The sequence below is a fragment of the Cetorhinus maximus genome, chromosome 8 (assembly GCF_964194155.1).
Source record: "Cetorhinus maximus chromosome 8, sCetMax3.hap1.1, whole genome shotgun sequence".
Lineage (NCBI taxonomy): Eukaryota > Metazoa > Chordata > Chondrichthyes > Lamniformes > Cetorhinidae > Cetorhinus > Cetorhinus maximus.
In genome coordinates this window covers 142,771,095-142,785,279 of record NC_135886.1, presented here as the reverse complement: position 1 = coordinate 142,785,279, position 14,185 = coordinate 142,771,095, and the positions used below count along the sequence as shown (strand labels likewise).

The window sequence follows — 14,185 nt, the reverse complement described above, 5'->3', positions numbered from 1 at the left end:
TTCCTTAAAAAAATAGTCAAGGAGTTAGCTCTGAGGGAGTGCTGCACTGTCGGAGGGTCAGCACTGAGGGAGCACTGCACTGTCGGAGGGTCAGCACTGAGGGAGCACTGCACTGTCGGAGGTTCCAGGAGATGGAGACTGAATTCCTGGAGACTTGGCAACCCTACATTTAACAGACTCCAACTGACAACACCCTGAAACTGTGCAATGCTAAGTGGGTAGCACCCTCACCAGTGAGCCAGAAGGTTATGGGGCCATGTCCCACACAGACATTAGCACAAAATTCAGACCAGTAGTCCAGTGCAGTTGAATTTTTGAAGGGTCAGTACCAAGGGAGCGCTGCACTTTGGAAGGGTCTGTACTGCAGGTGCACTGCACCATTGGAGGATCGGTACTGCGAAAGCACTGTACTGTCAAAGAGTCAGTACTGCGGGAGCACTGCACTGTCGCAGGCTGAGCACTGAGGGAGTGCTGCACTGTCAAAGGTGCCATCTTTCAGACAAAGCATTAAACCAAAGCTCCGTCTACCCTGGGTAGACATAAAGATCCCATGGCACTATTGCAAAGAGCAGGGAAGTTAGCTTCCATATCCAGGTCAAGAGTTGGCCAACAGCCAACATCACTGAAACAGATTAGCCAATAATATCAACATGCTGTATTGGGAGCATGCTGTGCGCAATGTGGCTGCCATGTCTCCTATATTACAGCATTGACTACATTGGCAGTAAAGTGCTTTGGGACATCCTGAGACCGTGAAAGGTGCTATAGAAATCAAAGACAATTCTTCCTAATGCTCCTCCTTGGACAGATATCCCAGAGCAGAAAATGAAGAGCAGAAGACAAAATAAAGGAGGGCAAGAACCAGATAGAAAGGGCTTATAGGGCAGTGTTCAAAGTGGTTGAAAAGAAAATTCTGCAGTATTCTATGAAAGAACGGAGAGAAAAGGTATGGCAGAGAGATTTGAAGGGGGGGTTCCAGAAGGGAGGGACTGAAAATATCCTGTATGGTGAACTTCTTGGCTCTCATCAGTAGAGGAACTTTAGAAAGGGCCAGTCTGTCCAAAGACAAAACTCAGCCCCACATTCTCAGGGCAACTAGGGTTGGACAATAAATGCCAGCCTGGCAAGTGATGTCCATATCCCAAGAATTAATTTATTTTTTAAATGAGTGTGTAAAGTATTGGAAGTTTATTGTAAATGGAAGTGTTGACAAATAATGAATGCTGTTTGATAGGAAGCATAATTGTGTGGCGTAAATTGGCTACAAAGTTAACAGGCCTCACCGGAGAAGCAGAAATGTTAATCACATGTATGATTTCGTTCCTTCTAGCATGCATCGGAAGGCGTAGCGCGATGTGACACTACAGCCTCACTGAATTACGAGGAGCTTTCACCTGTCGTGACTCTGAAAAACTGGGTGCAGACCCTTCGGTAAAGTAAACATTTTACTCAATCTGTGACGATGTCAGGTGCTAACTGCATCTTTATGGTGCATTAATCTCATTAGTTGTTGCACTGCATGTTGTATGGTGCAAACTACCTGAAGGCTTTGGCTGACACAACTAATTCTCTCAGCCCTTCCTCAGTGGTAGCAACCTCACCTTTGAGTCAGAATATCACCGGTTCAAGTCCCACTGCAGACAAGCAAGGACATAATCTAGGCTGACAGTCCCAGTGTAGTATTAAGGGACTTTCTGCACCATCTGGGGTATTGTCTTTTAGATAAAACATTAAACCGAGACCCCGTCTACCCTTTCAGGTGAATGTAAAACATCCCATGGCACTATTTAAAGAAACAGTTCTCCCCGGTGCCCTAGACAATATTTATCCCTCAACCAGAATCACTTGCAAAACAGTTTATCTGGTCGTTATCTCGTTGCTGTTTCTGGGATCTTGCTGTGTGGAAATAGGCTGCTGTATTTCCTACGTTACAACAGTGACTGTTCTTCAAAAGTACTTCATCATTTGTAAAACATTTTAGGACATCCTGAGACTTGACAGGTACTACAGAAGTGCAAGCCTGTCTTTTTAATCTCTGTGGTTCTGTGCATACGATGAATTTCCTAAGATAGAATGTGGCTTAATGTTTAAGACAGATCAATTTATCTTCTTAAGCATTTTTGCAGTATTTCTTCTAGAAATAGATTTCATTTATCAGCTATGAGAAATGAAACATTCTTTTTCCAAATTCAGACCCAGTTGGATTTAACTTGATTTAATACAGAGACAAACGCATTTGTGTTTTTCAGGGACACTTAAGGACAAGTGTCTGTAATTTTAGTGCCCGGGTCTGATTTGCTATAAATTACAAACCAATAATAAAAGGATTTACCTCTTTCTACAGGCCTGTGGATGCCAGAACAAGACCCTTAGGCTCCCGTGACATCCTGCCCAACAACAGACAACTTTATGAGCTGGTTCTGATCTACAATTTCAGCCAGGTAACTGCTTACAGTACAGCTGAGCATTCCTCCTCAGAAGCTGTCTGTGGAGATTATTTTTGCTAACTATGATTTGTACTGTCTCCGGTTGCATTCAGTGTTCTCCCTTAAGGGTGGACCACTTTGAAGTCTACTACAGCAAAAACTTGCATTTACATTCACTGACTTCAGTAGAAAAGGAAATTGGGCAGGGTGTGACCATGCAAGGTGAATTTATACCTCCTCGATCTCCAGCTTTGAAAAGAGGCAAGCAAAAGAGGATCTAACAGAGATACATAAAATGCTAAGTGGAATAGAGGAAAATCCTTAGTACTATTCAAGTTGCCCCACAACTGCAAGACCAAGGGATACAGGTATGAACTAGTAAAGAGCAAATGAGAACTGATGTCAGGAATGGCTTTAGTGCAGCCAGTTCTGATCATGGTCTCTGTATAGTGGTGTGAAGGGAAAAGCTGTAGAATGATGCAAGAAATAATGTTATGGGGCTGTAATAGTGAGCTGGCTATGACTCATCTGTACTTATGACATTTTTTTTATACTCTCCTGGTCAGCCTCCCATTTTCCATCTCACATAAACTTGTAATTATTTAAAAGTGCTGCTCGTATCCTAACTTGCACCAAGTCACATTCGCCCGTCACGCCTGTGCTTGGCTTCCGGTCTGACAATGCATCAATTTTAAAATCCCCAGCCATATTTTCAAATCCCTCTATGGTCTCACCCCTTCTTCTCTCTGTAACTGGATCCAGTCCACTGAGACCTCTATGCTCCTCCAAATCTAGCCACATGCATCACTTGGATATGCACTTGAAATGCTGTAACCTACAGGCCAAGAACTGGAAAGTGGAAATAGACCAGATAGCTGTTTTTTGGCTGACACAGAACATGATGAACTGAATGACCTCCTTCAATGCTGTAAATTTTCTATGTTCCTATCCCCAATTGTAATTGCTCTACCATTGGTGTCTGCGTTCTCAACTATCTAGGCCCTAAGCTCTTCAATTCCTTCCCTAAATCTATCTATCTCTCTGTCTCTCTCTCTCTCTCTCTCTCCCTTTAAGACCTTAAAAACCTACCTGTTTAACCAAGTCTTTCTTCAGTTGGCCTAATATCTCCTTATGTAGTGCTCTACCAAATTTTGTTTGTTAACTGTTTCTGTGAAGCGCGTTGGGACATTTTCCTACGTTAAAGGTGCTATACAAATGCGAGTTGTTGTTTGTGGTCAGGTCAAGGCAGAGCTGTTTGTTTTCAGCGCTGTCCAGCTATTTTTGGTATAAGTATTGTTGGATTTATACATTTGCAGAAAATACTGCCTCTTATTAAAAAAGCAAAGCTTGTGTTTATATGGCACCTTGTCTCTTCTCTCAGAAACACTTCAACCCTTCAGTGAAATGCATTCTAATGCACAGTTGCTAATTTTAACTGAGCGAGACTTGATGGACAAGGGAGTCAAGGGTTATGGGGGACAGGCAAAAAAGCGGAGTTAGACCACAATCAGATCACCATGATCTTATCGAATGGCAGAGCAGGCTCGAGGGGCCGAATGGCCTACTCCTGCTCCCAAGCCTTATGTTCTTATGAGACCTGTTGCCCTCCAAGCTAGAGTCAGTAATCAGAGCACTGTATGAGGTGCTGCATCCTTAAAATCTACCCTATGATGTGGTGATAAAGCAATAAATTTTATATTCAGAAGTGTACGCAGTACAAAACTACATAGTCTTGCAGTGTACATCACAGCAACAGGTCCAGGCCAGTGTTCATGCTTCATACGAACCCCCTCCCACACCTCTTCACCTCACTCCATCAACATATACTTCTTTCCCTTCTCCCTAATGTGATTATCCAGCTTACCCTTAAATGTATCTGATATGCTACTGCTTACCTCAACCACTCCCTGTGGTAGCAAGTTCCACATTCTCACCACTTTCTAAAGTAGTTTCTCCTGAATTCCCAATTGGATTTATTAGTGACTGTCTCATATTAATGACCTCTAGTTTTGGACTGCCCCACAGTTGGAAAGATTTTTTCCTACACCTACCCTATCAAACCCCATCATAATCTTAAAGATCTCTATCAGATCGCCATTCATTATTCTTATTTCTGGTTTAAAAAAAAGAACCTGAACCTGTTCACTTTTTTCCTTTTTCATAATAGGAGACCAGACCCAGTACTGTAAGTGAGGCCTCACCAAGGTACTGTCCAAATGTAACACTTTCCCTGCTTTTAAATTCTGTCTCTTCAGAAATGATCCCTAGTGCTTGGTTTGCTTTTTTTAATACCTTATTGACCTGCAACATAATCTCAGCTTGATCTGTATTAGTCTGACTGATATTTGGAGGGGAACTTGGAAGTGATGGTGTTCCCATGACATTGCTGCCCTTGACCCTCTCGAAGGTAGATGTCACAGAGGAGGGAGTTGTCAGATAAGTCTTGATGAGTTGATGCAATGCCTCCTGCAGATTTTGCTTACTGTGGTCACAGTGCACCAACGATAAAAGGGGTATGGATGAGTTCAGCTGAACGGCTTCCTTTACAACTTTTTACCATTTGCTGTTCAGTGATAATTGTGTTTTGTTATGTGTTACTGCAGGCAAAGTCTGGTGAAGTGACTCCCAGCTGTCCCTTACTCTCAGACTTGCTATATGAATCAGAGTACGACAGCCAACTTTGGATGCTCTTCGATCAAAACAAGAAGCTGGTGGGATCGGGCGATGCCTATCCTGATAGGGTAAGAGCAGAGGTTAAGGATGGAATAATGCATTCTTCTGCATTGAGCTGGCTGAAACAATCCTACAATAAAATTGTGAAATTATAGTGAAGGTGACACTTCAGCCATCTCTGCAGAAGGCGCTTGTTCGCGAATGTACTGTTGAAGGCTGACACAGTGGGTCTAATCTCGGAAAGAGGACCACTCCATTGCAGGAACAGAGGAGACGCCAGCCATACCATCAGTCTACATTTCACTCAGTGAAGTAATGGATCCACTGCTATCACAGAGTGGAGTGTTTGGAAAGAAGGAGGAAGGTAAGGGACAAGTGAAAAGAGGAAAAACATTTCTGCAGGCATGGAACCTTCCATGTAGTGTAAAATTGAATTGCAGAAAACTGGAAGCTCGGAGCCTCCCTTAGAGCTCAGATTGTCTGAAAGAGATGCATAAGTTTTTATTGCTTAGAATACAGTCCTTAATACACTCAATTCATCTGTGCCATGAGGGGATTTGAAACTTGTGTTCTTCGGGCTATTAGTCCAGTATTACTTGCCCTGTAATAGAACTGCAACACTACCTTAACCACATTCCAATTGCACTTGTACAAGATAAGTATTTAAACTAAGCTACTCACACCTCATCCCAAAATGTCTCACCAGGACTCCAAATGATGGTCCTCAACTCTCTATAGGACTGATCTTCCACCATAAACCTTCAATTTGTCACTCTATATAGCACTCTTGCCTCTCTGTCAGCAGTTGTGTGTTTGCGTTGGAGTTGTGAGTCCCACCCCAGAGACTTTAGATTCAGTGCAGTATTGAGTGAGTGCTGCACTGTTGGAGATTCTATCTTTCAGATGAAACATTGAACCGAGGCCCCTTCTGCCAGTAAAAGATGTCATGGCAGTATTTTGAAGAGTTGCTGGGGAGAAGCTCTTCGTGCCCTAGTCAATATTTACCTCTCAACCAACAACAGTTAAAAACAGGTGATCTAATCATTATCACATTGCTGTTTGCGGGAGTTTGCTATGCACAAATTGGCTGCTTCATCTCCTACATTACAACAATGACTATACTGTAGCAGATAGATAGGAACACCATTAGCTGCAAGTTCCCCTCCAAGTCACTCACCACCCTGACTTGGAAATATATCGCTGTTTCTTCACTGTCGCTGGGTCAAAACCCTCGAGCTCAATTCCTAACAGCACTGTGGGTGTACTTGCACCACATGGACTGCAGCGGTTCAAGATGGCAGCTCACCACTGCCTTCTCAAGGGCAACTAGGGATGGGCAATAAATGCTGACCCAGCCGGCGAAGCCCACAGCCCGTGAATGAATTTAAAAAAAAACTTTAAAATTACTTCATTTGCTGGTGAGCACTTTGGGAGATCCTGATATCGTTAAAGGCAATCTGGAAATGCAAGTCCCCCTTTCTTCAAAAGGTGAGCCAGATTTGAAGAGCTGGTCCTGAAGTGTACGGTAGGTGTTTCTCTTTTCGTCACAACGACCTGCTCATGAAACACTTTGTTGTTCCTTCACAGTACTCGCTGAAACTAGATAAAGGGGACTATGTGATACACCTGCAGATTCGCCATGAGGCGCTGAGTGAGTTGGAACATTTAAATGACCTGCCATTCCACATCAGTCGCAAGCTCCCAGCCCCTCTGAACCTGGACATCTATCGGACCCATGTCAATGCCCTACTCAACAAGAACAAATTTTGTTCCCTTACGCTGCCCCCAAAATACACTATTCCATTCTACATCACTTCTTTGCCAGATGACAAGTAAGTAATTGGTACAAGGTGGGACTTTACAGAATCTGACCAATTAAAGTTTGGGAAAGAAAATGTGCAACATCTTGCTGTTCAGGCATACTGGCTGCGCTCCCGGTTCTCCAGTGTGTGCTCCCATCTGGCGAGTCCCCACGCTGGGAGCAAAGCTTCAGTTTTATGTATTTTTTGAGCACTCTTAATTTTCAGTCATGTTTGTGACTATGTCCCAAGTTTCAATTAAAAAGAAATACCCTGCTAATGACATTGCTGTTAACTGCTAATTTCATGTCCATGCACAGCGAAGAACGGGTTTATGTATTTGACACGTTTAATATTTTAATCAAAATAGCAGCCAAATAATTATCATATGGGTGCATAAAACACAAAATACTGTATAATTTACAATAATCGCCTCTCTGGAATGTCGCTCCATATTTTGGTCATTTTTCATAAGCTTGAAATTGCACTGAGGCACACAAAAACCTTTATTTCACATGATACAGAAAGAAAATCATGCATTTTCTTTAGCAAGTCCTCATGGCATTTCCAAGAGCAACCAGTGAATTAATTTTGGAGTGTACTAGTCACTGTCATGTAGCCAAATGCAGCAGCTAGTTTGTCCTCAGCAAATGAGATGACTGATCAGATAATCTGCTCTTGATGTTGACAGAGCGACATTTACGGAACTGTCAAGTTTAACAAAGCACCAATTTAAAAACATGATGTACACACAAGAAGGGAAAAAAAAATTGGAAATTGTTGACTCTTACAACACAGAAGGAGGCCCCATTGTGCCTGTGCCAGCTCTTTGAAAGAGCTATTCAATTAGTCCCACACTCCCCACCCTGCAAATCTGAAATAAAAAATACCGGAAATAACACAACACATCCATCAGCATGTACAAAGGGAAAAAAACTGCTTAATCAGAAGGGTTTTAATAGAGTAAATAAGAAAAAACTGTTTTCACTGGCAGGAGGGTCAGTAACCAGAGGACACAGATTTAAAATAATAGGAGGGGTGGGGTGGGGGGAGATGAAGAAAAAAGAATTGCAGTGGGCTGTTGTGATCTGGAATGTACTGCCTGAAAGGGTAATAGAAGCAGAATCAATAGACCTTTTCCAAAGGGAATTGAATAAATAATTGAAAAGGAAATATTTGCAAGACTATGGGGCAGGAGCCATGGGTTTGGGTCAAATTGGATAGCTCTTTCAAAGAGTTGGCGCAGGCACGATGGGCCGAATGGCCTTCTGTTCAATATGATTCCATGCTCATGAACCTGGCCCCAAGCTCATGGTCTACTGGGCTGCAATGCTACCTGCCCTCTTCTACATGTCAGAGACATGAACAACATACAGCAGACACCTTAAATCCCTTATAAACTAACACCAGTGATGCCTCCACAAAATCCCGCAAATTCACTGGCAGAATAGGCGCTGCAATATCAGTATCCCCTCTCACACCAATATCCCCAGTATCGAGGCGCTGGGTATGGCTAATCAGCTACGTTGGGCGGGCCACATCGTCCGCACGCCTGACAGAAGACTCCCAAAACAAGCTCTGTTCTCCGAGCTTCGTCACGCCAAGCAGTGACCAGAAAGGCAGAGGAAACATTCCTGGGACGTCCTCAAAGCCTCCCTAAAAAAAATCCCCACCGATAACGTGTGAATCTCTTGCTCGCACCGCCCAAAGTGGAGAAGAAGCATCAGTGAAAATGCCAACCATTTTGAACGTCTCCAACAGGCCCAGTTGGAGGCCAAGCACAAACAGCGGAAGGAGCGTACCAAAATCCAAACATCCCACCCACCCGCCTCATCGAACATCCCACCCACAAACAGCGGAAGGAGCGTACCAAAATCCAAACATCCCACCCACCCACCTCATCGAGTTTGTTCCATCTGTTAGTCTCACCCCTGTGATTGGAGTACTTCCCATTCCTCCTTTCTCCCCAACCTCACCGTAGAGCTGGCTTAGTTTTTATTTCTCGACTCCTGCCTTACACTGAACTCCCTTTACAGAGGCTGACTGACCTGCTGTGTGTTCCCGGCCTTTTCTGTTTGCATGCATGTTTCTGTCTCGGTATGCTGCACGCAACGAATGGAATTAATTTGATCTTTTCTCCCTCAGAGTTCCCAAAGGAGTTGAAATTGGCTGCCAGCTCACAGGGACACTCACGCTTTCTAAAACGGAAATGGGCAAGAAAGCCGTAAGTCTGGTTATTATTCAAGTCACACAGGCACTGCTCAGCCCACTCTCCTTCGATCTGCTTATCATGTTTGTTCCTTAACGAGGGTTGACATTTGTTGTGAATTCACACAAACTGCTGGCAGGTTTAGCTCTTTCCTGTTCCGTGTGTACAGGAACATCGGACCAATGGCACTCAGTCCCTCTGGCCGTTTCTGGGATTCTATTAGATCAAGTTTGATCTGAACCATAACTGACTCTGTTTATTTGTCTTTGTTCTATATCACTTTATATCCTTACTTATCAAAAACCTATTTCTGTTAATTCTCAATTCACCCTCAACAGCCATAGCCTTTTGGGGATGAGAAATCCAGATTTCCACTAGCCTTTGTGTGAGAAAGTGATTTCTAATTTTATTGCTAAGTGATTTAGCTCCAATTTTAAGATTATGCCAAAGAGGAGTCATATTCAACTCAAAACGTTAACTCTGTTTCTCTCTCCACTGATGCCGCCAGACTAGTATCCAAAGATTTTCTAGCACTTTAAGTTTTTATTTCAGATTATGCACCCTTATTCTGGAATCCCTCACAGAGGAAATACTCTATTAAATCCCTTTATAACATAAATACCTTGTTCAGTTTATCACTCAATCTTCTAAACTCAAGGGAATACAATCATAGCCTACGCAACCTGTCCTTATAATTTCATTCTTTAAGTCGCTATGTTGCTCTGAGGAATATATGCTGTCCTTCTTCAAGGCCAGTATATCCTACCTGTCTTGCCATCTGATTTTCATGTGCCAGGAGAAATGGTGTGGTGACAAGGTGGTGTGGCCGGAGAGATGGTGGCATAATGGTAACATCACTGGACTAGTAATCCAGAAGCCCAGGCTAATGCTGTGGGGATGTGGGTTCAAATCCCACCACGGCAGCTAATGGAATTTAAATTCGATTAATAAACCTGGAATATAAAGCTAGTCTCAGTAATGGTGAAACTATCATCGATTGTCATAAAAACCCATCTGGTTCATTAATGTCCTTTAGGGAAAGAAATCTGCCATTCTTACCTGGTCTGGCCTACATATGGTTCCAGATCCACATCATTGTGGTTGACCCTTAACTGCCTTCTGAAATGGCCGAGCAAGCCACTCAGTTCAAGGGCAATTAGGGATGGGCAGCAAATGCTGGTCTTGCCAGTAACGCCCAGATTCCATGAAAGAATGAAAAAAGGATCTCTATTCTGCAGAGCGAGAGCTGCTACCTGCTTTACTGTGTCATCACAGCTAAAGATTTCCTCAGTTGCATCTACTCCCAGCTTGCTCTGGCCCTACAGCCCAATGTACCCCACCACACCTCCCCCGACTCTCCTTGAAACACTCCATTCCTCTGATTCTGTCATTTGCTCCCACCGTTTGCCCCACCAATGGCCCAGCCCCTGAGCTCTGGGGTTCCCTCCCTAAACCCCTCCACTTCTCTCTCTCTCCTAGACCTTCCCAAAGCATGCTAGACTGAGGCCTCAGGTGGAGATCAAATATCCCACACCATTATTTTGAAGAAGAGCAGGACAGTTCTCCCCGTAGCCTACCCAATACATATTGCTCAGCCAACGTCACTAAAGCATTGTTAATTATTGGCTGTTTGTGAGAATGTGCTGTGTGTAAATTGGCTTCCTGCATTTCCTGCATTAACAACTGTTACTACATTTTTTTTAAAAAGCTATTTCATTGGCTGTAAACCCTTTGGGACTTCTCAAAATCATGAAAGGCACTATAAAAATGCACATTGATTTATTTTCCTGGGCCTAGAATTCCTTGATTCTGTTCATTTTTCTGTGAAATTACAAACTAGGCTTCTTGCTGTTAACCAGCCACTGAAATCCATGGGCAGTAACATATCTACTTAGATTAGCTGTCCCATACTGCTGTAACTTAGTTAGCAAACTGTTGTGTTTATGGAATGGAGTGGAGACTGTCCCTTTAGGAGGGTGAAGTGATGTTTGCACAGAACAACTCTATTTGTGACATAGCGGAACCTCCCTAGAGCAGATGAATTATTCTACAAATTAAACTGTACAAATGGTTTTTGTAGACACAGATGCTGAGTTCTAATTGTATTCTGTTTGTGTTTATGAGTCATTCTAGCTGGTTAGAAATTCCATGGCTGCAGGTGATTGCTCCATTAGAAAGTAGACCTTACGGTTCTGTTCACAGGGTGATTAATCAACCATACTGTCTGCATCTGGAAACCTGTCAGGTTTTTGCTCATTTGTATAGATCACTGAGGTGAAGGAGGACTTTACTGAGAAGCAGAAGCATTTTTTAATGCAAAAGCAAAATACTGTGGATGCTGGAAGTACTCAGCAGGTCAGGCAGTATCTGTGGAGGGAGAAACAGACTTAATGTTTCTGGTCTGTTGACACCTGGGGCAACATGGGGGGGATGTGCGTGAGTGGGCGGGTTGCTGATCGGTGCCGCCGGTTGTGGGCGCGCCGCCATTTTATGCGGGAAGGCCAATTAAGGCCCGCCCAGCGTGATGTCTGCTGGGAGTGCGCTCTTTTGTGCATGCACACTAAAGAGCGCTCAGATCTCCCTGAGGCAGCACTTTGCTCAGGTTTCAAACAGTGAATAAAGATGAGCAAAAAAATTATTGTCATGTCTCCTCATGTGCCATTTTCACATGAGATGGGACATGTCAATTTCTTTTATTTAAATATTTTATAAAAATTTTAATACCCTCGTGAAACCTCACCCCACCTGTGACACTCCTGTAAAATTGCAAGCTACTACATGGGACCCCATTCCCCTCTCTTCCCCCCGCCCCACCTTCCCACCCGACTGCCCTTGGTTCCTGCTTAGTATCCTAAATTTCAAAAATATAGTGTCAGATGCCCAAAGAAACACATATTACCAATCCATTTGTCATTAGTAACAAGGTAGAACAATAACAAGGTAGAAAATAACCATCTGTGGAGGGAGAAACAGAGTTAACATTTCAAATTCAAGTTTTATCAGAAGGTCATCAACCAGAAACATTAACTGTTTCTCTCTGCACAGATGCTGTCTGATCTGTTGAGTATTTCCAGCATTTTCTGTTATTATTAAAGGAAGTGGCTGCAGAGATAGTGGAGGCATTGGTCGAAATATTCCAGAACTCACTGGATTCCAGGAGTGTCCCAGTGGATTGGAAAACTGCTGATGTGAAGTCACTGTTCAAGAAGGGAGGGAGACAAAAATTGGAACCTATAGGCCAGTCAGCCTAACATTTGTCATTGGGAAAATGCTAGAGTCCATTATTAAGGAAGAAATAGCAGGACATTTAGAAAAGCTTAATGCAATCAAACAGAGTCAACATGGTTTTGGGAAAGGGAAATCATGTTTGACAAATTTGTTGGAGTTCTTTGAAGATATAACAGAGTTGATAATGGGGAACCAGTAGATGTAGTGTATTTGGATTTCCAGAAAGCATTCGATAAGGTACCACATAAAAGGCTATTGCACAAGATAGGAGCTCACAGTATTGGGGGTAATGGAGGGGGCAGGGCATAGATTGAGGATTGGTTAACACACAGAAGACAGAGAGTCGGGATTAATGTTTTTTTTTCAGGTTGGAAATAACTAGTGGAGTGCCACAAGGATCAGTCCTAGGGCCTCAATTATTTACTATCTATATTAATGACTTGGAGGAGGGGGCAGAGTGTAATGTATCTAAATTTGCTGACAATACAAAAATAGGTGGGAGGTCATGTTGTGATGAGGACATAAGGAATCTGCAAGGGGTTATAGACAGGTTGAGTGAGTGGGCAAAAACTTGGCAGATGGAGTTTAATGTAGGAAAGTGTGAGATAGGAAGAATCAAAAGGCAGGCTATTATTTAAATAGATATAGACTCCAAAAACGTGCAGCACAGAGGGATCTAGGTGTTCTTGTGCATGAAACACAAAAAGTTAGCATGCAGGTGCAGCAAGTAGTTAAGAAGGCAAATGGAATTTTAGCCTGTATTGCTAAGGGGTTGGAGTTTAAAAATAGGGAAGCCTTGTTACAACTGTACAGGGTGTTGGTTAGGCTGCACCTGGAGTACTGTGTACAGTTTTGGCCCCCATATTTAAGAAAGGATATACAGGCATTGGAGGCAGTTCAAAAGAGATTCGCTGGGCTGATTCCTGGGATGAAGGGGCTGATGTAACAAGAATGGCTAAACAGGTTAGGCCTTTATTCATTCGAGTTCACAAGAAAGAGGGGTGATCTTATTGAAACGTACAAGATTCTGAGGGGGCTGGACAGGGTAGATGTTGAGAAGATATTTCCACTAGTGGGGGAATCTCGGCCTAGGGGACATAGTTACAGAATAAGGGGACACTCATTTAAAATTGAGATGCAACGGAATTTCTTCTCTGAGCGTAGTGAATGTCTGGAATTCTCTACCATAGAGAGTTGTGGAGGTTAGATCGCTGAAAGTATTTAAAGAGGAGGTAGATAGATTTTTGAAATAGCAGGGAGTTGAGGCCTGGGGCAGATTAGCCATGACCTTATTGAATGGCGGGGCAGGGGCTGAATGGCCTACTCCTCCTATTTCTTATGTTCTTATGATAAATATATTATTGGCAGATTTGCCACAGCAAAAATGATCAATTCCTACTGAGCCCATGAGTAACTGATGTGTAATTATTTTCAGGATGTGCACACTGTGTGCTACCATCTGATATCACCTCCAATCAAGACCAAGGACGGAAGCAAAGAAAAGCCTAGCAAAGAAAAAGAGAAGGAACCAAATGAGGTGTTCGAGGAGGCTATAAGGGATCTCAAAATACAATGGCTGCACAAGTATGTAACATACATTCAGCCAATCCATTAGGAACAGAAGGTAGCTCTGATAATAATGCACAGCTCAAGGTGAAGATGGGAGCTCAAACACCAGCTCACAGCTATAGTCACCGTCCTGCATGAGCACACTTGACTTCTGTGTACCCTTAGGTCTGAAGGTTGGGTGGGGGAGGTGCAGTTTTCCAAACTCGGGTTGTTAATGAAAAGGCACATGGCAGCACTGCCCGTAATTTTCCAACTGACTGGCTGGTTAGTTATTCTACCAT

General features: G+C 43.2%; 1 protein-coding gene across 1 annotated transcript in view; it reads left to right on the top strand.

The window, feature by feature from the left end:
• Nucleotides 1–14,185, top strand: part of LOC144684015 (tripeptidyl-peptidase 2-like) — a 111,020-nt gene that overhangs the window by 78,853 nt on the left and 17,982 nt on the right. Inside the window, 6 exon segments of the mRNA XM_078547706.1 lie at nt 1,331–1,431; nt 2,345–2,441; nt 5,030–5,167; nt 6,687–6,931; nt 9,044–9,122; nt 13,771–13,919. Of these exon segments, the coding sequence (XP_078403832.1) occupies nt 1,331–1,431; nt 2,345–2,441; nt 5,030–5,167; nt 6,687–6,931; nt 9,044–9,122; nt 13,771–13,919 (809 nt within the window).